This window comes from Cyprinodon tularosa, unplaced genomic scaffold (genome assembly GCF_016077235.1).
Source record: "Cyprinodon tularosa strain WSP-4 unplaced genomic scaffold, ASM1607723v1 ctg564, whole genome shotgun sequence".
NCBI classification, from domain to species: Eukaryota; Metazoa; Chordata; class Actinopteri; order Cyprinodontiformes; family Cyprinodontidae; genus Cyprinodon; species Cyprinodon tularosa.
In genome coordinates this window covers 438,293-462,884 of record NW_024039301.1, presented here as the reverse complement: position 1 = coordinate 462,884, position 24,592 = coordinate 438,293, and the positions used below count along the sequence as shown (strand labels likewise).

The window sequence follows — 24,592 nt, the reverse complement described above, 5'->3', positions numbered from 1 at the left end:
GTGCACGTTTCATTTGCGTTATTCCGGTACATTATCTGCGTTTCAAAAGGTGTAAATAACAGTTTTTTAAAGTGCAAAAGTAAGACTTTACATCACGTATTGTTCTCACAAGTGATTCAATAAGGAGACTGGGATGTGGACAGGTTTATTTTCTTTCTCCAGCTCCTGTTTCCTTTATAGAAAAGCGACTGGCTACAAAAATAATTTGGCCTTTTTTTCCCCACTATTCCCACGTTTGTTGGCTCTGTGATTTTCTAGACGGATATGATTCCTGATTTAACTCCTGTTCTCCTACACAATGAACTGCATTACAAACAAAATACTCCTTTAACAGCAATTAGCATGCTGCTTAGTGCACTTAAGGCCGTCTGTATTGTATCACGTAATGAGAGGGTTGCTGTAAGTCAGCACCTCAGTTTAACTGAACAAGCCTCACCACGAGAGATTAATATTGATTCTACATTACATGGAGATTCTGCTGCAGGGAATCTACTGTACATGAACAGGCTCAGTGCATATTTAATCAGCCATGAAGCCCACATTTAAATGAGCTTTAAATGCCAGTAGTTTTCCTTTTTCTCCAGCTTTTCAACGCATTTCACCACATCTAAAAGGGACATTTTGACATGAAATCATTCAAACAAGTTAAAAAAGGTCGAAAACAGCAACACAACTTCATGGCATTTTGACACACAAGTAGTAAATGTGATCCCATTACCATTCAGACAAAAACATTAGGCAGAGTAGCTGCACTGCAGTCTCTCCTCAGGGTGACAAATTGGGTTAATTATATCCACACAGCGCTGCAGTCACTGTAAAAACAATGGCGTTAAGCAATATGGCAGTCAATAGCTGTCAGTCAGGCTCGCAAGACGTTTTCAATTAAGCAACAACTAAGATCCCTAAGCAGACTTCCATAACTGTGGGTTTGTAAAATACGTTTCTGATTACTTCATATGCATTTTTCTAAAACTTTTAGTCACAGTACAAGCTTTTTGTTGCAGTTACATTTTGTGTTTTTTTTTATTTTTATTTTTTTTTATTTCAAGCAATAGAAAGCTTCCAGCTGCAGCTGACAATTATCATTGTGATTTGTATTTAATCATGATGTTGTTTTTATGAAATTTAGGATTTGGACTGACCTACCGTTCATTAATTAACCACCAGTTTGGACATTTCAGACCATATTCATCTTCTAATTTATTTTTCTTTTATAAACGTTTAATGTAAAGATATATTATCATATAAATCTTATTTACAAAAAGGTAAAAAGTGATAGTAACTTATAGCTAACTAAGCTGTTATATATTATAAGAGTCAACGGGCCAAAATGTGGACCAGAACTTGGAAAAAATTGGTGACTCAATACAAAGAATCCCACCTAACATTTAGCTTTTTATTATTACAGTTTAAATCTAAATTTCAATCAAATCCATAATAACAACTAGCAAATAAACAGATATATCATAATTAAGCTTCTATATTACTTGGTTGTAAAAGTTTTACAGATTTAAAAGTAAAATAGAAACATATTAAAGCGTAAAAATGATTTTCTTGTTTTTTAAATGCCAAATTTAATTAATGAAAGTGTTTTACACTTTATATTCTCTGATTCATGTGCTCTGTAGCATATAACATTTTAAGCATAAATGTTTTTAAGTTTTTTATGACTAAAGAATACTATTCTAATTTTTATCTATTATTATTCAACATTAAATTATATAACATTGAAGTTTGTATCAAGTTTCAGTTAGCTTACTTGCAGTGCTAACGCTAATCTCAAATTAGCTATCATGCTAATGATGCAACTTTTTAAATTTGTTCTAAGTAATTTTGCTAGAATTGAACTAATTTTGTGAAATTTATACAAAACATTATTTTGAGTTTCTGTATTTGGGTTCATTTTAGCTGTTAAATGTACATTTCTGTTCGGAACCAGATATTAAAATGCATCCATATGAAAGATTAGCTTTTTTTCCTGTTTGATTGTTTATACACCAGTTGTTTGTGTTTTGAGTGTCACTATAGCCAAAGATTTTATTTGTTTGCTTATTTATCCAGAGTAGTAGTATCAGAGAAAGGTTGTTAAAAACTATGGAACTAGCAAAGGAAAAAAAAAACATCTAAATTAAATGCAGTGGCCTCTTATTTAAGGGATCTCATTTCCTTTTCTCTCAGTTCACATTGCAGTATAATTGAAACTAGCATCTCACAGCTATTAGAGGAGCCACATCTTCAGGGAATTCTGTATTGAATTACACCCTCAGCCAAGATGTTTGTTATCTGGATCCCCTAAATTAATATGCAAACCAAGCCTAGACTGAAGCCCGTGTAATTCTGTTGAAATCAAAGTGCTGTCCAGTTCCCTAATTAGACTTTCCTTTAAACACTGGGGGCCCTTTTAATGCACAGAGTAAAAATCTGTTGCTTGGTAAAGTGGAGATAAGAGCCGTTCATCACGTAGTTCAGCTGCAGTTTAAATGTGCTGTAATATAAATATAGCCATTTTAAAACAAAGTATTATTTTTAATTAACAGTAATTATTTTTGCTGCCAAAGTGAAAACAACAAAACAGTTTTGGAAATGCTGGACTTAAGAACCCGACTTACACACTGGCAGGATGGATGGATGGATGGATGGATGGATGGATGGATGGATGGATGGATGGATGGATGGATGGATGGATGGATGGATGGATGGATGGATGGATTGGTGGGTGGATGAACGGAAAGATGGATGGATGGTTGGATGGATGGATTGATGGACGGATGGATTGGTGGGTGGATGGACAGAAAGATGCATGGATGGATGGATGGATGCAAGGAGGGACGGACGGACGGATGGGTGGATGGATGAATGGACGCACGGAGGGATGGGTGGCTGGGTGGGTGGGTGGATGGATGGATGGATGGATGGATGGATGGACGGATTGGTGGGTGGATGGACGGAAAGATGGATGGATGCAAGGAGAGATGGATGGATGGGTGGGTGGATGAATGGACGCACGGAGGGATGGATGGATGGATGGATCGATGGATGGGTGGGTGAATGGACGGAAAGATGGATGGATGGAAGGACGGACGGACGGGTGGGTGGGTGGATGGATGGACGGATGGATGGATGGACGGACGGGTGGATGGATGGATGGATGGGTGGGTGAGTGGACGGACGGGTGGGTGGGTGGATGGACGGACAGATGGATGGATGGGTGGGTGAGTGGATGGACGGATGGGTTGATGTATGGACGGAGGGAGGGACAGACGGACGGATGGATGATGGAAGGATGTATCGATGGGGATGGATGGATGGACGGAGGGACAGACGGACGGACGGACGGACGGACGGATGGATGGATGGATGGATGGATGGATGGATGGAAGGATGGATGGATGGATGGATGGATGGATGGATGGATGGAGGAACGGAGGGACGTCCTTTCGATGGATGGATGGATGATACAAAATGAAACCACTTTAAATGGTCAATGGACTGTCCAAATAATTGAAGCTGGTCAGAGGACCTTGTTTACCACAGTACCAATGTGTTGTTGCACCTAATTTCTTTGCAGCTTTTTGAATTGGTTAAAAGGCAAGTAGATCTACAGTACGCTTTATAACCTTTTTTAACAGAACCTTTGATGTCGGCTTATTCCTCCACCAGGGCACCAAGAAGAAGATTAACCTTAGCCTAAAGTTAACTGTGGAACCGGATGTTGCGTTTTTGTTTCTTCCTAGCCCAAACTGGAATGTATAGGGGTCTGAAATTAGAAACTCATCCTAAATCAATGCGCATAATAGCAGCACTAAACGAGCATATTACGCGTCCGGTGTGAATAACAACTGTTTTAAACAGAAAGCTGTGACATGTGTAGCGCCCGCATGCCGCGTTGTTACGCCTACGCACTGTTACATGTCCGGTGTATTTACTGCTTCAATGTAAGGTAGAACGTTTCTGCAACTCCACTTAATAACTGTCTGCACGGTTTTGCAGCATGTTTGTTTATCAAGAGGCATATTCAATATTTAAAAAAAGATCTAAGTACTGATAAAACCAAAATAAATAGAAAAAAGGTGCAAAACAACTTTTTCATAGAGGAAATAAATTGGTTTAAATTTGGTCCTTTATTATTTCTTAAAACACTGTATATGAAATATAAATGATATGAGATTAGTTAATGACCTAGAAACTAAAGGACAAAATGATAATGGAGAAACTTGACTTGTGCTGTATTAAATCCACATTACTATAAAAAGTCAATTATTTTTTTTTTGTAATAGCCACTACCTAATAGAATGGTACTACAATACAAAGGTCATTGAGATAGTGTTCACTCAAACAGCTTCAATATTTCTTGCTCTCTACACACCTTTATTTTTAGAAAATGACAGTTACGGTCTGGTCCTGCAAGTTTATTTCTCTGGCTTATTTCTGAAGCGTTTTAGTTGGTTTTGTCTTTACTTTTTCTAGTCATTGTTTCTATAACTTTGGATCGGTGTTCTTATATTTTTCCTCATTATTCCTGCTTAATTATTTCTCCTTAAGCTATTACCATTCATTATCTATTAGTTTGGATGCACCTGTGATTCCTTATGTCCGTTGCACCTGTTGCACCTGTTATCTCACTCAGCTTCTAGTGTTCATCAAGTCCTTTTTTTGTTTTTATGTGTATTGCCTGTTTACTTTTTCACCTGCCTTAGGATTTCATTAAAATCGTGATACTCACCATTTGGCCCTGGAGCATTAGTTTTTGTTTTGGTCCTCATAACTGATAATGGTCCAAACTGATGAACAGATTCGGTTGGTCCTGACAGAATCCAGAAGAACTGTACAGAGGTGACACAAAAATCCTACCCTCTCCTGTCCTGCTGAAGGAAATAGAGCGCACCTCCTCTGGAGCCACCCTGGTTCTCGTTATTATAGGCAAAAGTTTGCTGCAGTTTCACGCAACCCTCCGACCTTACTTGCTGCTATTTTCTCCACACGGCATAAACAGCACACCCCAGCTCCTGTCTCTGCAGCTCATTCAGACATGTCAGCTCTTGCCTCTGCCTCTTAGATCTGCCGCTCAGTCAACAAGCCATTCCCTGCTGAGCCGGATTGTCTCTACCCGTATTGTTCTCCTCTTGCTCCCCTAGAATCCAACATGCCAGCGGCAACTGAAGCCTGCATTTCATAGCTGTGGTGTCAAAAGTTGCTACAGCACTAAATGTAACGTTACCGACAGCAAGTAACCCAAACGTCTGGTTCGCACTTAAAACTAATTGCCAAAAGAGGAAAGACTCTAAAACAAACAGATTCTTTCATTGCTGCTTCATTGGCTGCAGGACTCTGATTATTCTCTCCCTAAGTGTTTCCAGGTGACAGAGAGCGTGGACATCTGATTAAAAGGTGCAAGTTTTTCCTGGGCCAGATGTCAATGGACCTTTTAAACAATTAAATACTGTTATGACCATTGATCATTGCTTTCATCAACTTATTTAACAAGTCTACTGGTGGTTCTGTCTCTGCTAATCTTCCAGATGTCAAAACTTCTTGTCACACTGGGCTCAGGAGGACACGTCAGCTTAAGATTTTGTCATGGTAGCTTCAGGATGATGCTGCAGTATCTGCTGTCACTGCTTGGCATCTGCAGGACACTGCAGCTTCTACTCTTGTCGCTAGGTGTCCGAAGGAAGATTCGGCCCCTTTTCCATCGCAGGGATGTAGGGGGATTCTGCACGCTCTGTTCTTGTTATTAGGTGTGAGGTGGTCCTTCACCATGCATCAGGTGGACACTGCAGCTTAAGTTAGCGTCCCTTGCGATCAGTAGTGTGTGATAGCTTCTACTTCTGCTACTGTTGTTAGGAAGTACACCACAGCCTCTGCATCAATCACTGAGATTCTGGAGGCCAACAGAATCAGGCAGGAAGACAGGTAACAGGAAAGCTGGATTAAACTCACAGATGGCTCGTAATAATCTGGCACTAGGGACCGGTCTGAACGCTGGTTATATAGTCAGATGGGCAGCTGCTGATCTTATTCTGAGGGGTTAGCAGGATATTTGGACCAAAGCTATTAAGGATCAGCAGGAGATCTCAGTTTACAGTAGCAACCATTTAAAATGGCCCACTGAATTACAGGGTCTGATCAGGAGATGGAGCTTCTATTTAGATCTTAATGTTCACAAATCATGACAGTAATAATATATTAGTACAAAGATTGATGTTTAAAAATGAATTGTAGGGGACCAGCCAAGGACCCATCAAGGAAATTGAATGGCTACTACTGTATATTATCAGGGATCAATAGGAGGTATCGATCGATATCGATCGATGAACTCTGATATGTTTGTAAGAAGCTTTGGTTGGAAATTTCTTCTCTGTATAATATTTCTGGAAAAAAAACATTCTTGTGTGTACGAGAAAAAAAAAATCCTTCGTTAATAATCTGTGGACACCCCATGCATTTTCTGAACCATGAAGCAGTTGTAGAAACATTGATTTTATTTAAAGATATACTCAGAAAGAGCCTAGTAAACTAGCCCTAACCGCCAAAATCATTTTTGCCTGCGAGTGGTCTAGCCTCGATCAATGCCCCCAGGCCCTAGAACTGGCGGGCCAATCACATTGCAGAGATGTGTTTTGAATTTTTGGATGCAAAGCGGGCGGGGTTTTGAGGGCGTGACGACATCGGTGGAAAAGCCCTACCTGAGGCTTCGAGCACTCAAAGCTTCACATAAGCTCCAAATACTCTGCATTCCGCCAAAACTCAAAGTCACTGTGGCCTAGTTCTACTATATGCAAGTGTCCTTGTCTCCACCATGGTTAAAATATTTCACCATGCTCCAAGTTTTCGGGGCTCCACCAACTTGGTTCCAAGTTCCCGTCGCCTCAGATCCCCAGGTCACAGTCAGAGTCCGACAAACTTCCAGATTGCTGGCCTGAGCCATAGCCTCCAGAGCTTAATTTTCCCATGACTTCTTCCCTTTCTCTTGAAAGGTTGGCTGGAAGCTATCACACCATCAATGCCAAGCTGCAAGATTTTTTCTTTGCTTGCCCCTGAGAACTCTGTTCAGCTGACCTACTGGCCTTTTTGTTGGTCTGCTGGTCCTCGTCTGCCCTTGTATCGTTTCCAGCTCTATGGTCGGCCGACTTCTGCCTCCATGCCTTCGTTGACATCTTCAGCCTCCAAAGTTTCTGTTTAGTTGGCATCCTACACTTTCCCTCCACCAAAATTGGTGGCCTTGCAAGTCTCTGCTCAGGTCTCCAAGGGGTCTTCATTTAAGGCTTCCAACCTTCCTGAACTCTTGCTTTGTCTGGAATAAGCTCTCGGTCGTCTTCCAGAACTTCAACTGTTTTCTGTTTTTGGATAAAGTGGAGGTCTGTTTTGGTTTTGACCCTCTTGGATTAGCAGTTAGTTTCAGCCTCTCTAAACAGTTAATCTGTATCTTTAGTACAGGAAGATGTCAAGAGACTTATAAACTGAAGGTAAAGAAATAACTGTATACTATCAGTGTAGCTAACAGCTCATCTTCTGTAAGAAGTTTCCCTGTTTTTTGATTGTTCCCCAATGCTGAGCCTTTCATTGACAAGCTGTGTTAATTTAATGCTTATGAAATCCCCATCATGGTAAGTCACAGGCTCTCAGAAGGACAGTGTGCTCAGCAAAGTGCCACTTTGAATCATCTGTTGAGCAGACAGAGTCCAAGAACCGCCAAGGTGTGGATACAGATGTTCCAAATACAAAGGAACCTGCCTGACCCGATCTGCTCTTATGAGACTTCAGTCATTAATGTGATGAGAAATATGTCAGCTGAGCTTTACAGCATCTCTATAAGCTTAAAAGCTCCAATCGCAATAAGCATCACATCAGTTAGGAATGAAAATAAAAAAGAGCAAATCACAAAGAAATATGTCAAGCATGATAACTATTACAAATGCTGAGTAACAGGCAGAAAAACATGAAATTGGTTGATTCATTTCAGTTTAATTAAATGGCGGCAATTTCCCACACTTCATCTTAATGCACTTTACAGAGACAGTTAAACCAGATCATACAGCCAAATTGGTTCAAAGTTTTCTATCTAAAAAAACCTAGCTGTTAGCATCATTTCAATAAATCGACAGAAATCCCTCACACTGAGAATGATGCGTTTTGCCTTCTCTGGACATTTCTTGTGGTGTCCTCCAGGGATCGGTATTGGGATCCCGATTTTTTATGATATTGATAATATATAAGTATGGTTTCAAAGATATTAAAAATGATACTTGTAGATAGGGCTGTGAATCTTTGGGATTATCACGATTCGATTTACAATCGATTCTTGGGGTCACAATTCGATTTTTTTCCCGATTCTTTTAAATCAAAAACGATTCGATTCTCAGGATCTATTCCAGTCTGCTGGCATTAAAGAAGAGTACATTTATAAAGACTTTAAAATTGCAAATGTTTAATTTACCTATTGCAATAATGTAAACACCGAAAGGTAAATCCGTGACAACATGTCTTGGATTTATACACTGCTTTTTTTTTTGTTTTGCGATAAAACAAGCGATGGATTTTGTTATCATCTTTGCCCGTACACAGTTATATGGCAGTTTTTCCAAAATGGTCGCTGGTTGGCACGTCGTGTTGGCACTGTCTTTACTGAATTATCCAATTCTACCAACAACTTTGGGTGATGTCTTTCGAGATGAGAATGGGGATTTGAAGTACTCCCGAAATACTTAACTTTACCGTTGCAATCTCTGCAAATCGCATGAGTCATATCAAGCCCTTTCTTAGCCGGGCCGGGTTGAAGGTAAAATCTAAAGTGTTTCCAAATGGTTGCTTTTAAAGACCGCGGAGGCGGTTGAATTTCTTTTTCTCCGTCCTCAATACTTTCGCGGCAACAAACACAGTAGCTCACACAACCTAGAATGCTAGACTAATGCTTGCATGCCCGTGCATAGCTCACACTGCTCATTGATTTCATCAAACACTATGGTGCCTGATGAGGCACATCCACACCCACAAAAAAAAAATTGTTTTTAAAGAAAATGAGAATAGATTCTGAATCTTTAATGTTAGAAACGCGATTTGAGCTCAAATCGATTTTTTTCTTCACCCCTACTTGTAGATGATAGAAATTTTGTATTTGGGAACAATATCACAGAAACTGCTAGATTAACCCTGTAATGCCAAATGTATCATATTTGATACATACGTTTTCTGAAATGTTTTGTGTCTGACACCTTTTGCATAATTTAATGGTAAAAACTTTGCTCAAAATCCTATTGTACACAATCAGATATACCTGATAACAGAGGGCAGAAGACTACACAAAAAATAATCTTGACTTATCGCATAGTAATAAATTATTAATATCAAAAATGTATTTCTGTTTTTTCTTTTTACATATTTTGTAAAAAGGCCAAATAAGGACTTCAAACCAAAAAAAAGTTATTTTCTGTTTTGTTTCATTCTTGGATCGGGCTTTAAAGGGTTAAATCATCACCAAGCATATAAGAAAAAGCTAAAACTCTGGTTTGACTTAAATAATCTGGCTTTAAATTTTGGTAAAACTAAAATTACATTTGGAAAATATAATAAGAATATGGATGTAGAAGAAAATTGTTGGCATGCAATTTTAGAAAGTAAACAAAATTTTTTTTGTTAGGCTTACAATGGTTAATCATATAAGCATTTACTGTCAAAACAGTCAAGAAGCATTTCGATTATTTACAAAGAAAAACATTTTAACGATCAGAAATCACTTTGTATTCTCTATTGTACATCAATTTACCACACTTAACTTAGTATATGTGGTTTGGGGCAGCCTTTAATAACTCTACAGCAGAGAGTCACAAGGTTGGATATCAGTAGTGATGGGTCCAGCAACACTGATGCGTCGGTGCATGCGTGTCGTTTCAAGAAAGTCATGTGACCGATACAGGACTTATGTCTAACTGACTGATACACTAAACTGTTTAAAAACGTATCTGTCAACATGATGCATCTGCTAAAAAAAAAAAATGTCTTTTGTGGTTTATCGCTTAAATTATCAACAATTTTGGAGAAACCTAAAAGTAATAAGAACGTTTCAGCCCTTGTGTTTTTATTTTAACTTTATCGCTGTGTCATCCTTTTCCTCTCAGTTATCACTCAACTTATCTGAATTAAGGGTAATTTCAAATTGACTCTTAGTTTATTTACTGTTTTTACTGCACTTACTGTTTTAACAATATGATTTAAAATCCTAATCCACAAGCATTCTCATTCACATTTTCCATTTAAAATTTCACGTTATGATATATGTTTACATCATTTATTGGCCGCGTCTAAAAACATCAAATATATTTTCAATTTAAACTTAGATATGAAATAATACAATATAACATACAATAACTTAAATTATATAATTGTACTAGGTCATCAAATCAATTCAGTTTCGTCTGTAAAATCAGCTACCTGTAGTATCTTTAAAGGTCCAGCAGGGGTCAGTAAGACAGTATCTATGCAGTACCAATAGAGTTTAGCAATGTGTTGAAATGTTTCAAGATGCCCCATTAACCCATCACTAGATATCAGCCTTATGCTATACTTTTCCTACAGTCAAGATTATTTAAAGAACAGAGTTTGACTCGAGTTTGCATAGCTTTACAGCAATGAACAATGGATACCAATCTGCAGTTTTCAACACCATCCTCCAGAGGTCAACTGGGAGCATGGTTGGTTGGGTTGCTCTGCTGATTGCCTGCACCTGTTCCTCATCAGCTTCTGACTACTTAAGGAGTTGGCTGCCAGCACTTCAATCCCAGAGTGTTAAGCTGAAGTGGTAACTTTTAGCCTTTGTTGCTTCTGTTTTTGACTAACCGTACCTATTGATGGCCAAATGAAGCCTCAGGGGCAATGAAGGCTTCCAACCCAATGCTTTGCCTAAAGGTTCATTACTTGATGCTTCATTCATTGCTCACTATTGAGCAGCACAGACAACATGACAGCCCTCATGTTTAAAAAAATCAGAAAACAGCAATGTCTGCAATATTGTCAAAACAAAGTATTTTGCTATACACATATCATTACTGTTAAGGTATTAAAATTATATATACCAAAAATATACCACGTTACCGACATCTCAAGTTCCTTTCAGTCCTTTCAGGGAGATGCTTATGGAACCAATCCGCACATGATGCATTAATTATTGTACTGCCTGCAGGCTCTTACTAGCATTAAAAAAAAACACCACTTCGCATAGTCTAAGATCCGGAACAGTTTATCCAACTTGCGGGCATCTGTGAACAACTATCTATATTAGGGAGACTCCCGGAACTTCCGTGACACTTGGGATGTCTGATGTTAGCACAACAAGCCATCGGGCTACCTTGACCTTCACAGCCCCCTCCTCACCCATACTCTCTCCATTCATCTCCTGGTCGCAATCTTTATTCACTGTAGCAGCAACGTCCACCTCTCCCTCTTCGGTTCTTTGAAAGAACGTGTTTATTATGGGAAATTTATTCCTTCTTCCAGCAGCTCTTCTTTGCTTTTTCTTTTCTGGAATCCGCTTAAGTACCTCTGTTTGGTATCCATCATCGCTAACACATTGGACATAACGGTTATGGTGAAACGTATTATATGAGTGTATTTTTTACCAACCGTCTAATGAACTATACACAATTATTAATATGGTAATTAAAAGTACCACTGTCTGGTTTGCTATTGGTGTCGTCTTTAAACGGCTCACCATCATGTTGAAATCTAGCATGTGTTGCGGTATAAATATGGTCCGATGCGGACAGCAACTTCAATATCAGGTAAGTTTAAGCGGAATTTTTCACACCATTACATTTACAAATAGATGTCGTAGTCAACAATTACGTAGGGGGTCCACCAGGTGTCAGTGATGGGGCCCCTAAGAGGTTGTGGGCCCGTAAGCAATTGCTGTCTCTGCTTCCTGATATTTACGCCATTGGATGGACTACAACTCTATAACTCTGAGCCTGTTGGATGCCCAAGAGAGCAAAGAGAGACCCGTGGAAGAAATAATGGCTAAAGAAGAAAAGAGTTGTGGTCTGAGAGCAGTTAGTGGAGGCGATTTTACCGCGATAGTTCAGTACAGCAGCCTCCTGCTGTTTTTTCTGAACCAAATACATCATTCTAAGAGATTTTGTATGGTGATTTGCTTTTAGAACTTGAAAACAAATCAAGCACAGAAAACCTTAGGTGGTAAGCAGTGAGGAAACACTAGCTGCCAGTGGGGCACTGATACTTCTTGTTCGCGCTTCGTCGCCAGAGAAAATAAATCTTCCAATTATCTAAAGTTTCTCCAACATCCACTAGCAAGTGTGATTTCCTGTTTGCTGAGTCGTCTGCTCCTTTATAATTGGCATTTGGCCTGGAACAGTGGTGGCATCCGTCTCTCTGAGGGAACAAGTCTCATTTAGTTCAGCATCATTCATCAGAGTTCAACAAACACAATATTTGACCGTGTTTATGATCAATAAATGCAATGTCAAACTTTCACCAAACTCGTTACTCAAAAATGACATGGAACTACCTACTCTCACACAGAGCTAAAGTAGGATTGTTTGACTCACCCACGTGACGTCAAATGATGCAACTTTACAAAAAAGCAGTTTGTAGAGACATGTCACTTTTATTGGTAAATGTACTTCATTATGGCAGCCAAAGCACTTTAAATCTTAAAGACTTAGACAGATTTATTTATCATTTTGTTTACACAAGTGTAAAACAAAAGAAAATTTTTGTTTAGACAGCTCTCTAAACAATTTAATTTCATTGTCATTATCTATCATTCATTAAACCTTTCAAATATGATAAATTAGACAACAATAAGCAGATTATATATACTGATAATATTTAAGAATATATTTCGAGGGGTTATATAAAGTGGAAAAAATTAAAAGATCACTAGATTTGTGAAATAGTGAAACGTAGATCTGAAACAGGTTGTGCAATCAAAAAAATAAGATAAAAGATGTTTAAAAAAGATAAAGGAATGTTTATTAAGCAATACAGGGATAGGTGCGGGGCTTAAATAGTGCTTTTGGTATAAGATATAAATGGTTAACCATCATTTATTTATTGTCCTTGTTATAATTTTGTACTTGTTTTTAAATGTTAATTATTGGTGTATGTTTGGGTGTTTTTGTTTTGTTTTGTTTTTTTTGCAAATACTTTTTTGTTGTTTTGTTTGGGGTTTTTATGTATTTAAGTGGATTGTAGAATCATTATGAAGGAAACCGACTGACCATAATTGTTTAAAGGATGGGGATGGGATTTGATAAGTGTCCAATTCTACCAAGCCTATACTTTTAGAAAATCTGTTAAACTTCAAATTACACATTTAGCAATCATTGAAAGACAAATGATTGCCTTTCAGATGGAAAATATGGAAAAGTTCAAGTTTTCTGTCTGTGCAGCACAAAAAAGGAAGAAAACTAGAGGAGTTTAATCTTTCAGGTGAACCTGGCTCTCCCACTAGCTCTGCCTACAGCTAATGCTAAAAAAATAAGAGTCTACTTAGGTAAAATTTTTGGTTTACTTAAATGCACCAATGCACCTACTGAAAAAGTTAAACACACAAGTAGATCCAGTTAGTCCGGAGCCCCATGTTAGCTTTCGAATGAGCTGCCTTAGCCAGACTTTCTTAAAATAGTTGCAGCAACAACTAAATATTGTAATTGCAACAATTTCTTGAAAATCTTCTAACACTGCTCTTGTTCTCCTGCCCTGTTGTTAATGGCCCTTCAAAATTTTTATATGCTTTTGTCTTTATTTTATGTTAGTATACCCAGCGCTGTACGCAGGGCCCAAAAATACTGAGGTCAAGAGTCAGAACATCTAGTTACCATAGTGAGAGTGCATGTTGACTTAGGAGGTTTAAACAGCTGCTTTTATTAGATAGTTGCGCTAGTTTTCTTTCTTGAAATATAAAACACCTCACAGTTTAGTGAGAGACCAAGATCGTCGTCCTTGTTGAGTATATTTCTGTTTTGTGTTGCAAAGCCATGTTAAACTGCATACGTGCACTACTGTGTTACACTGAGCATGTGCAAAAAAATGGTGTGTGAGACCAAGAAGAGACAACGTGTCCGACTTATTCCTGTATAAAGCCATAAGTAGGCATTAGTAAATCATCTTAGCGAATGCTTTCACGATAGACTGACTACAGTCAGTTTAACTGGAATTTATTTTGGTGAATGTCAAAATTCAGTGTATTCTCATTATGAGTTCGTATGAAATCGTACGAAAAGTTATGCACCGTAATTTTGTACGTTTTTGACGTTTTTTTTGCCGTATTTCGTCGTATTTTTTCGTCTTGCCTCGAGACAAGATATCCTTGTGCATGCGCATCTTACGCACCATTCAATAACATAGAATTTAACATACAATTAACCCTAACCCTGACCCTAACCCTAAGATACAAAACAGCAAACAATGTAGTTAGAGACATGAAGAAGTAATTACTGCACTGTTTTTCCCAGTTTTATGTCCGTCCGCGGATCTGCTTTTTTCGTCTGTCTGCCTGCGCATGCGCACTGATCTGTCTTTTTCAAGAAAAACTTCAAAAACGTGCGAAATACTGTGCAAAACTTTTCGTACGATTTCATACGAACTGATAATGAGAATATGTTGCACAATTTGAGCAATGAATTAATTAATAAAATACAGAAGACACGATCATTGTGTCCTCAATGGTTGTTACGGCCCTGAGTACACCCTATTCTTGGTGTTGCATGCCTTTGAAGTCTTGGTCTTAACTTTGTGTCCTCTGCCATTGGTCTTGGACCAGTTTTCATCACTCTCACAGTCTTACAGTCTTGGTATACTCAGGTCTTGGCTGTGCCTCACCTATAAAATTTGGTCTTGGCATGCTTTGCTCTAGGGTTGTATGGTCTTGTCTCCCTTTGAAGTCTAGTCCTTGCCTTGACCCTTTTTTCAGTTGGTGTTGGACTAAATCTCACCCTTCTTATAGAACTGGTATGCTCTGTTGTTCTCCCCTGCCACTGGTCTGGTCTCAGTTGTTCTCAGTCTGGTTTCAGTCTGGTCTCAGTTGGCACCCTCAGTTATTTGCCTTTGTTGGCCAATCTAAGCTTGTTGTTGGTCTCATCTCCCTACCCTGCAAGGCTTTCTACCTCCGCACGTCTTTAATATCAAGACCAAGAGAATCTGTTTTTGTCTGTCTCTCTTTCATTTTTCAAATGATAAAACATCAAATATACTACCGCTGCATTTGAAGCTCAGTCCTGGTAGAAAATTACAAAATCATGTAGACAAGTGGTGAAGGTAGGGATTTTAATTTCCTGTCATAAATACAGACCCCTTAGAGAAACAAACATGCAAAAACAGGCTCCAATGCTCCCTTCTGACCTGAAGAAGAAGGATGATGAAGGTAAATAATGCTGCTAAATAAATGAAGACCCAGTCTCACCCCATGTTTGGGGGACTAGGAACAAAAATGGAGCATTTCTATGAATCTAAAACTTAAAAGGTTCAAGGTGTTTGATTCCTTTTTTTTGTAGTAACTGAGCTCATGTGCTGCTAAAGAGCTTCACAGCTCACTTACATCTCAGGTTTTAAAGAGTAGGTCTCAATAGGTGAAGAAATGGCTGAATTATTTATTGGGGGAAGTATTTCAAATCTCTTTTCAATACTGCGCAGAGACAGAAAAGAGAAAATATTAAAATGAGGCTTCACTCTTGTTCAGACCTCATTAGCAAGTCAGTCTTGGATGTGCAACTGGTGCCATGATAGAGGACTCAGGGGGCTTTATCTCCTCCACTGCTGGGTTTAATTTCTTTAGCACTTCCGAATTAGAAACATGCAAAACAAACATTGTGAATTAAAACAGCTTCTTTTCACACAGTATTCATCTGGTCGTTGTTGATGCAGGGGCGGGAAGAAAGCGGCAGTAAATTTGCCCAGCTCTGTGATTTATTGTATACAGCAGAGCTGGAGAAGTTGATTAACACAAAAAAAAAAAAAAACAGGCTTGCAAATCATCACTGGATGAAGCACACACCGGTGCACGGGAGGCTTTGGACAAGAGGCTTTTTTTTATTTTTCATTTTAGTTTGTGCTTCTACACCAACCATTTAACATATTCCATTAATTCCACCAATGGGTTTTTTCTTGCAAAGAGGAAATAATTCATAAATGGTAATTTTAAGAGAAAGATTTTATGTGGTAAAACCTTATTTTTTAGAAAAAAATAAAGAAACTGACAAACGTCCCTAAAAAATTAGACAGGCAATACATATATGTATAGATAGATAGATAGATAGATAGATAGATAGATAGATAGATAGATAGATAGATAGATAGATAGATAGATAGATAGATAGATAGATAGATAGATAGATAGATAGATAGCTTTATTATTATTACTTTGCTATATTTACTATATATGTATGGATTAGAAATATAACTATTTTGTCCATGTATATATATATATATATATATACAACAGAAAAGAAAGCATAGATAGATAGATAGATAGATAGATAGATAGATAGATAGATAACTTTATTATTAATACTTTGTTATATTAACCAAATATATATATATATTAGAAATAACCTATTTTATGCATGTATATATATATATATATATATATATATATATATATATATATATATATATACATATATATGTATATAAGAGAAAAGGTGTGGTTTTACCTCGCGCTCTGGTGGCCGGTCGGTTCCCCACAGAGCTGTTGGAGCAGCTCGTGTTATCGTCCATAAGTTCCCCGCTGATATTCCCCCAGCCGCCCAGCACTTTGCGCGCGCTCCCGTTCCCCGCGAGCGCATCCATCCTCCCAGTCCGGCAGGCCAATTAGCGCCCCTTGTTTTACCACACCTGTGAGGACCGGCTTCAAACCCTCCTCGCTTGGAAATATTTGTCACCGTTGCCTTTTTTCTTCATTACATTACGCAGAGATTTTTAGGACGCGCAGGCAAAGTTGGCGAGGAGTGGAGCTGTGCGCGTCTGGCTCCAACAGACCAAAGTGATTGAAAAGGCTGCAGATGTTAATTGGAGAGCGGCTAAAGGCGCTTAGAGCGAGCGGACTGCAGGCAGGCTGTGGAGGAATGAGGCAGCGCTGCTACGGGGAACTGTGCAGCTTTCTTCACTCACTCTCTTATTTGCACTCTCTCTCTCTTTCTCTCTCCCTCTCTCGCTTCATTCAACTCATCACAGCTCAGACCAAAGCTGCAAGTCAACATTTACAGCTTTGCAAAATGATTTACTACGGAAGAGGATTAGGGACACTGAAAAAATACAAAAAGTTGACAGAAATTTTATTTCAGTTTAATATGGGAAAAAAATCCAAATTCTGACTTAAAAAGTCAGAATTCTGAGACAAAAGTCAGAATTCTGACTTTAAATCTCAGAATTTTGACATTAAAGTCAGAATTCTGAATTTTTTCTCAGATTTCTGACTTTAATCTCAGAATTCTGACTTTTTAAAATCAGAATTCTGACTTTAAATCTCAGAATTCTGACTTTAAAACTCAGAATTCTGACTTAAATCACCAAATTCTGACTTAAATCTCAGAATTCTGAGACAAAAGTCAGAATTCTGACTTAAATCACCAAATTCTGACTTAAATCTCAGAATTCTGAGACAAAAGTCAGAATTCTGACTTTAAATGTCAGAATTTTGACATTAAAGTCAGAATTCTGAATTTTTTCTCAGATTTCTGACTTTAATCTCAGAATTCTGACTTTTTAAAATCAGAATTCTGACTTTAAATCTCAGAATTCTGACTTCTGACTTTAAAACTCAGAATTCTGACTTAAATCACCAAATTCTGACTTAAATCTCAGAATTCTGAGACAAAAGTCAGAATTCTGACTTTAAATCTCAGAATTTTGACAATAAAGTCCGAATTCTGAATTTTTTCTCAGATTTCTGACTTTAATCTCAGAATTCTGACTTTTTAAAATCAGAATTCTGACTTAAATCTCAGAATTCTGAATTAAATCTCAGAATTCTGAGACAAAAGTCAGAATTCTGACTTTAAATCTCAGAATTTTGACATTAAAGTCAGAATTCTGAATTTTTTCTCAGATTTCTGACTTTAATCTCAGAATTCTGACTTTTTAAAATCAGAATTCTGACTTTAAATCTCAGAATTCTGACTTCTGACTTTAAAACTCAGAATTCTGACTTAAATCACCAAATTCTGACTTAAATCTCAGAATTCTGAGACAAAAGTCAGAATTCTGACTTTAAATCTCAGAATTTTGACAATAAAGTCCGAATTCTGAATTTTTTCTCAGATTTCTGACTTTAATCTCAGAATTCTGACTTTTTAAAATCAGAATTCTGACTTAAATCTCAGAATTCTGAATTAAATCTCAGAATTCTGAGACAAAAGTCAGAATTCTGACTTTAAATCTCAGAATTTTGACATTAAAGTCAGAATTCTGAATTTTTTCTCAAATTTTTGACTTTAATCTCAGAATTCTGACTTTTTAAAATCAGAATTCTGACTTTAAATCTCAGAATTCTGACTTTAAAACTCAGAATTCTGACTTAAATCACCAAATTCTGACTTAAATCTCAGAATTCTGAGACAAAAGTCAGAATTCTGACTTAAATCACCAAATTCTGACTTAAATCTCAGAATTCTGAGACAAAAGTCAGAATTCTGACTTTAAATGTCAGAATTTTGACATTAAAGTCAGAATTCTGAATTTTTTCTCAGATTTCTGACTTTAATCTCAGAATTCTGACTTTTTAAAATCAGAATTCTGACTTTAAATCTCAGAATTCTGACTTCTGACTTTAAAACTCAGAATTCTGACTTAAATCACCAAATTCTGACTTAAATCTCAGAATTCTGAGACAAAAGTCAGAATTCTGACTTTAAATCTCAGAATTTTGACAATAAAGTCCGAATTCTGAATTTTTTCTCAGATTTCTGACTTTAATCTCAGAATTCTGACTTTTTAAAATCAGAATTCTGACTTAAATCTCAGAATTCTGAATTAAATCTCAGAATTCTGAGACAAAAGTCAGAATTCTGACTTTAAATCTCAGAATTTTGACATTAAAGTCAGAATTCTGAATTTTTTCTCAGATTTCTGACTTTAATCTCAGAATTCTGACTTTTTAAAATCAGAATTCTGACTTTAAATCTCAGAATTCTGACTTCTGACTTTAAAACTCAGAATTCTGACTTAAATCACCAAATTCTGACTTAAATCTCAGAATTCTGAGACAAAAGTCAGAATTCTGACTTTAAATCTCAGAATTTTGACAATAAAGTCCGAATTCTGAATTTTTTCTCAGATTTCTGACTTTAATCTCAGAATTCTGACTTTTTAAAATCAGAATTCTGACTTAAATCTCAGAATTCTGAATTAAATCTCAGAATTCTGAGACAAAAGTCAGAATTCTGACTTTAAATCTCAGAATTTTGACATTAAAGTCAGAATTCTGAATTTTTTCTCAAATTTTTGACTTTAATCTCAGAATTCTGACTTTTTAAAATCAGAATTCTGACTTTAAATCTCAGAATTCTGACTTTAAAACTCAGAATTCTGACTTAAATCACCAAATTCTGACTTAAATCTCAGAATTCTGAGACAAAAGTCAGAATTCTGACTTTAAATCTCAGAATTTTGACATTAAAGTCAGAATTCTGAATTTTTTCTCAGATTTCTGACTTTAATCTCAGAATTCTGACTTTTTAAAATCAGAATTCTGACTTTAAATCTCAGAATTCTGACTTTTTTAAATCAGAATTCTGACTTTAAATCTCAGAATTCTGACTTTTTTAAATCAGAATTCTGACTTTAATCTCAGAATTCTGACTTTAATCTCAGAATTTTTGGATCTTAATGTAGATGGGCACCATGAAGGAAGAGATGTGGGAGCACTCAGCTTCACTGACGAAGATGTGATTTGTTTGGGAGCCAGTAACACAATGGTGGAAAATGACGGAATTAGGCAACTTTTTATGTGCCCGAGGGGTCCCCAGTGATGCTATTTCATTAATGGAAGAGCAGAAAGTGATTAAAACAAGAGAGCTAATCTCTAAAACAGACATGGCTACAGCTTGATACTAACATGTTTGTTAGCTGCCAGAATTCAGTCAGAATTATGAGATTAAAGTCAGAATTCTGAGAAAAAAGTCAGAATTCTGATTTTAATCTCAGAATTCTGACTTTTTTGTCATATTAAACTGAAATAAAATTTAAGAATCGATTAACTTCTTTTTATTTTTTTTCAGTGGCCCTAATCCTCTTCCGTAATTAACAGCAGAGGCGTTCCCAGAAAATTTTAATAGGGGCGGCCTGTCAAAAACCAATGTACACCGAAAGGGCCACCCCTCAGTCAATCTACATTGTCTCAACAGGAATGAGCAAAACATCCATATTTTCCAAATAAAGACAATCTAAACTTCCCTACAGCATTTGCTAACAAATAGACGCATATATTTAAACATCCATGCTGTCTTAATAAAAAGTATAGTAGACCTTTCTGCACATACTCAGCAAATGGGCTGTTCCAATGTGGTGGACACTAAAGGGCGCCGGGGTGGACACCTTAATAATATAAGCATTGTGACGGCAATTTAGAGAAAGGAATTTTATCAAAAACATAATTAATGTGCACAAATGGGTAATACCTGTATTAACAATACACGTAAAATTAGGTTTATGAGGCCCCCCAGGAACTTGGGGCCCTAGGCAACTGCCTAGTTTTGCCTAATGGTAAATCCGCCCCTGGCTGAAACAGAACAAGGAGATTTATAATTACGGTTGGAAGGAAAAAGATACCTAGCTTAATTTTCTTTATGATCAGCCCTGCAGAGTTAATTCCTTTTAAATGTGCATAACCGCTTTTCTGAATGAACTCATTGGTCTCTTTGCCTGAGATTCTTTGACTGGGACCAGGGCCACTGGAAGTCATTTTGAACAGGAGGCAGGCCTATTTAAAATAAAATAAAAATAAATTATTAAATAGATTGAGATTCACTCATTTATTGTCATATACACTTTAGTGCATGCAACCAGGCTCTGTAACACACAGACATAATCAGTTCTCAGGTGAATATATGCGCTATTAATTACACAGCATAATGACACTATAACAATGTGGTCAGCTGGGATGAACCTGTGTCACTGTGTTTATGTCACATCTGACTCTATTAGCTCCCAAATCCTTTTACACAAACCACAAAGAAATAATTATATTATTTTACTATTTAAACATTAATGAACAGTTCTCTACATCCATTACACAAAGTACACAAGATCAAAATAACACCCTAAAATACTATGGTTACGTTAAACTGCACGAATAGATATGAAAGGATGCGGTGGCACTATGCTCTTACTTACTGACAATGTAACTTCCACAGAGTTATGTCGATTGGGACTCAAAATTATTAAATTACATTCCAAATAAATACACATAATAGTAAAATAAAAACAGTCAAAACAAGTTCCCAAAATATTCATAAGAAATTTATAAATCCTGCATTTATTTTAAATCTCCCTCTCGCCACTAGGGGGTGCTGCAGCAGCCCCACGACTGCGACAATAACCCACAAATGAGCTTCCGGGCACTTCTCCGACCAATGAAATCTTTCAAAAAATATTAGGATCAACATGAAATATTTCTCTTTATTTTATTTATATAAGGAAAAAAAAATCCAACAACTTTATTCAAACCCAATTGCAATTGCTTTTCAACTGTTTCCTTTCTTACATCAGAATACAGTCTGTACACCTTTAGCTCTTACTGTATGTTCAGCAATTTTCTCTCATTTTAAGGTTCACCTATATCATGGTTTTAAATCTTCCAGCCTGTAAAAAGTTTCAACCTTCATTCAGATTTGCACCTACTCTGACCAGCTTCCATATATCCCCACAGCTTGATGCTGCCACTACCGTGTTTCACAGTGATAATGTTTTGTTCAGGATAAGGTAGCAGTTAATTTTCCTTTGCACACAGTGTTGGCCAAAGTATTCCAGACCACCGTCATTTATGTGTTTGGTGTTTTCTCCACATGGTTTTTAGCAAACTGCACCACTTATGACTTTCTTTCAATAAAGGCTTTTTTTTCATGTTTAGAGAGTCTTCAGATTCTCCCATCTGAATTGAGGATCTCTACAGCTTACTTTTTAATAGATGTTGTAACTTAAACCATCTTTAATTGTCTTTAATTGTATCAATGCTTTAAGAAAATCATTGGATTAGCAGCAATGAAAAAGGGAGCGGCAAGATGCAAAATCCAGAAAGATCCTAAATAGGAGTCAAACCACTATGCTCTTTGCACACATGACAAAAAAGTAGAATGGAAATGATTTTGATTAAAGCCACACTTTATTTTGCCAGGCAGCTCTGAGTTATCATCTGATATTGGTTCTCCAGAACAACGATTGTTAAAAAATGTTTCCAGTCATGCTTCTCTGTTATCATTCCAATGTCTAACCTGTTTGCATCAAAAACCAAACATTTAGATCTGTTGACTTTAAGCTTTTTATTGTGGGTTAAAATCCCTTGCATGATTTAAAGCTCGAAAACTGCCTCATAAGTTCCCCTAAATCAGAACTATTAATAAAAATCTGGAGACATCTTTAGCTTAAATAGATTTTATAGTTAAAAAAACCCATAAAGATGAAAATCACATGCAGACTTAGGTTATTTCCTGTTTAGTTTTGACCTTATCTGACCCTACTTTACTCTACACAGCCTTTTATTTAGAGGTATTTTAAAGAACCGTGTTACAAAGAAGAAGCTGCATTGCTCATTTGTGCTTTACTTTTACGTAAAATATGCTATATATCCGTCCAAAAAATTATGATCAGATCTTTCAGGATTTCTTAGGGTTTATTTTATTGCAGGACATGTTTTTTTTTTGTCACTTTCTCTCCAACAATGGAAGCAGCTGTTTTTTTCTGCACCAGGGGAACATCTTTCGAATCTTTCCAGCATGTCTAGTGACGAGTGGGTCAATCAGCAACAATCTAAAGTTGTTCACAGAGAAGTAACAAGCCCTCTTCCTTAAATTGCCTGGTGATTTAAAGAACAGCATGGCGCCCCGGCTATGAAGCCATGGACGCCACACATCCTGTGTTTCCGCTAAAACAGGTTGACACGTCCTACATGAACGCCACTGGCTTGTTTACCCGCCCCCTGATTGAAATAACCTCTTTTCAAAGCAAACAATCTATTAGAGATTTTGTTTTTGTTTTCTGTAAAGCAACTATTACATTTTCCATTTGGCAATTTTGCCGACCTGGGAGGAAAATACGAGACGTCCGGGGACCTCTGAGGTGAGGCGTGACGGCATTGTTTATGAGGAACGAATCAGTGGAGCCTCAGGGTTTCCATTCGGTTCATGCGTTACCTCTTGAGGAGCAGATATCGATGCTAAAAAGGCTGCAGGGGTCGAGGGGGGGACAGCTTGTTCTGTGGGGGAGGCATGCTGCACCGTTTGTTTTTGTTGGGTACTTGCTGTCGGCCCTGCTGATGGTTTTAAAGTGCTTTCATCCCGCTGTAATGTGTGGGAGGTATATCTATATATGTGTGGACGCTGCTCCAGCCCGGCTAATGTGCTGCTGTTTTTTTTTTCTTTTTTCCAGGCCCTGATAACAGCTTATTAAAGCATTGCCAAAAGTCTCATCCATCCTCCTCCGACCTAGCAATCAGAGTTGCACTTTGCAGAGCTGCGTATTGATCTCTGCTGGCTTTGCACAGGTCAAGATCGGTATGTCTGATGTTTTTAAACTCTTCTGGTCAGAACATCCTAACCTAGGTGAGGTTTTGCTGGTATTTTTTACTTTTGTAGAAGAGGACAGTATTTACTGGAGGTACAAATCTGAAGCGTGTAGTGCATCCAGTCCTTTTCACTTTTGGACCCATAAAAGAAACGGGTCATTATTTATACCTAAAATTAATATGTTTGCAACGATTTAATGATTTTAGCATTAATCAGTACTTTAAATAGATACATCTGGAATCCATCCACCCAGCCATCCATTTTCTTACATGCTTAATCCTAAGCGGGGTCGCGAAGGGTGCCAGTCCATCGCAGGGCAACATAGAGACAAACAACCATTCACGCTCACACCTAAGGAGAATCTAGAGAAGCCATTTAACCTAACAGTCGTGTTTTTGGACTGTGGGAGGAAACCGGAGTACCCGGAGAGAACCCACACATGTTCAGGGAGAACATGCAAACTCCATGCAGAAAGACCCCAGAACCAATCAAACCCAGAACCTTCTCGCTGCAAGGCAGCAGTGCTACCCACTGCGCCAAAAATAACAATTATTTTAGATTTCCAGAGGACTTCAATATTGAAATTCACAAGAGCTATAGCTAAATTGACAATGCCCACGTGCATAGCAGTTGGATGTTGTAATACATCGGGTAAAAGTGAAAAAAAATATTTGATTTCACCTTTCTGATTCCTGATCCTCCACGGACAGGTTCGTCGTTGGATTGCCAACTTGAAGAGAGACGATTTGCCATCAAACTTCTGGCCGGAGAAAAAAAAACCAAGTAATATGTAGCCAACGTTTGGAAGAAAAATGTTTTCAGGATGACTTGCATAATAGCGCGTTGTGACAAACTTTAGATAC

At 37.5% G+C, this 24,592-nt stretch overlaps 1 protein-coding gene across 1 annotated transcript in view; it reads right to left on the bottom strand.

The window, feature by feature from the left end:
- Positions 1-17,088, bottom strand: part of LOC119796982 (cholecystokinin receptor-like) — a gene marked incomplete at its 3' end in the record, with an annotated part of 30,314 nt that extends 13,226 nt beyond the window's left edge. The window contains exon 1 of the mRNA XM_038305787.1: positions 16,665-17,088. Within this exon, the coding sequence (XP_038161715.1) occupies positions 16,665-16,800 (136 nt within the window). The remainder of the gene's footprint in view (positions 1-16,664) is intronic.
- Positions 17,089-24,592: the final 7,504 nt, after the last annotated feature.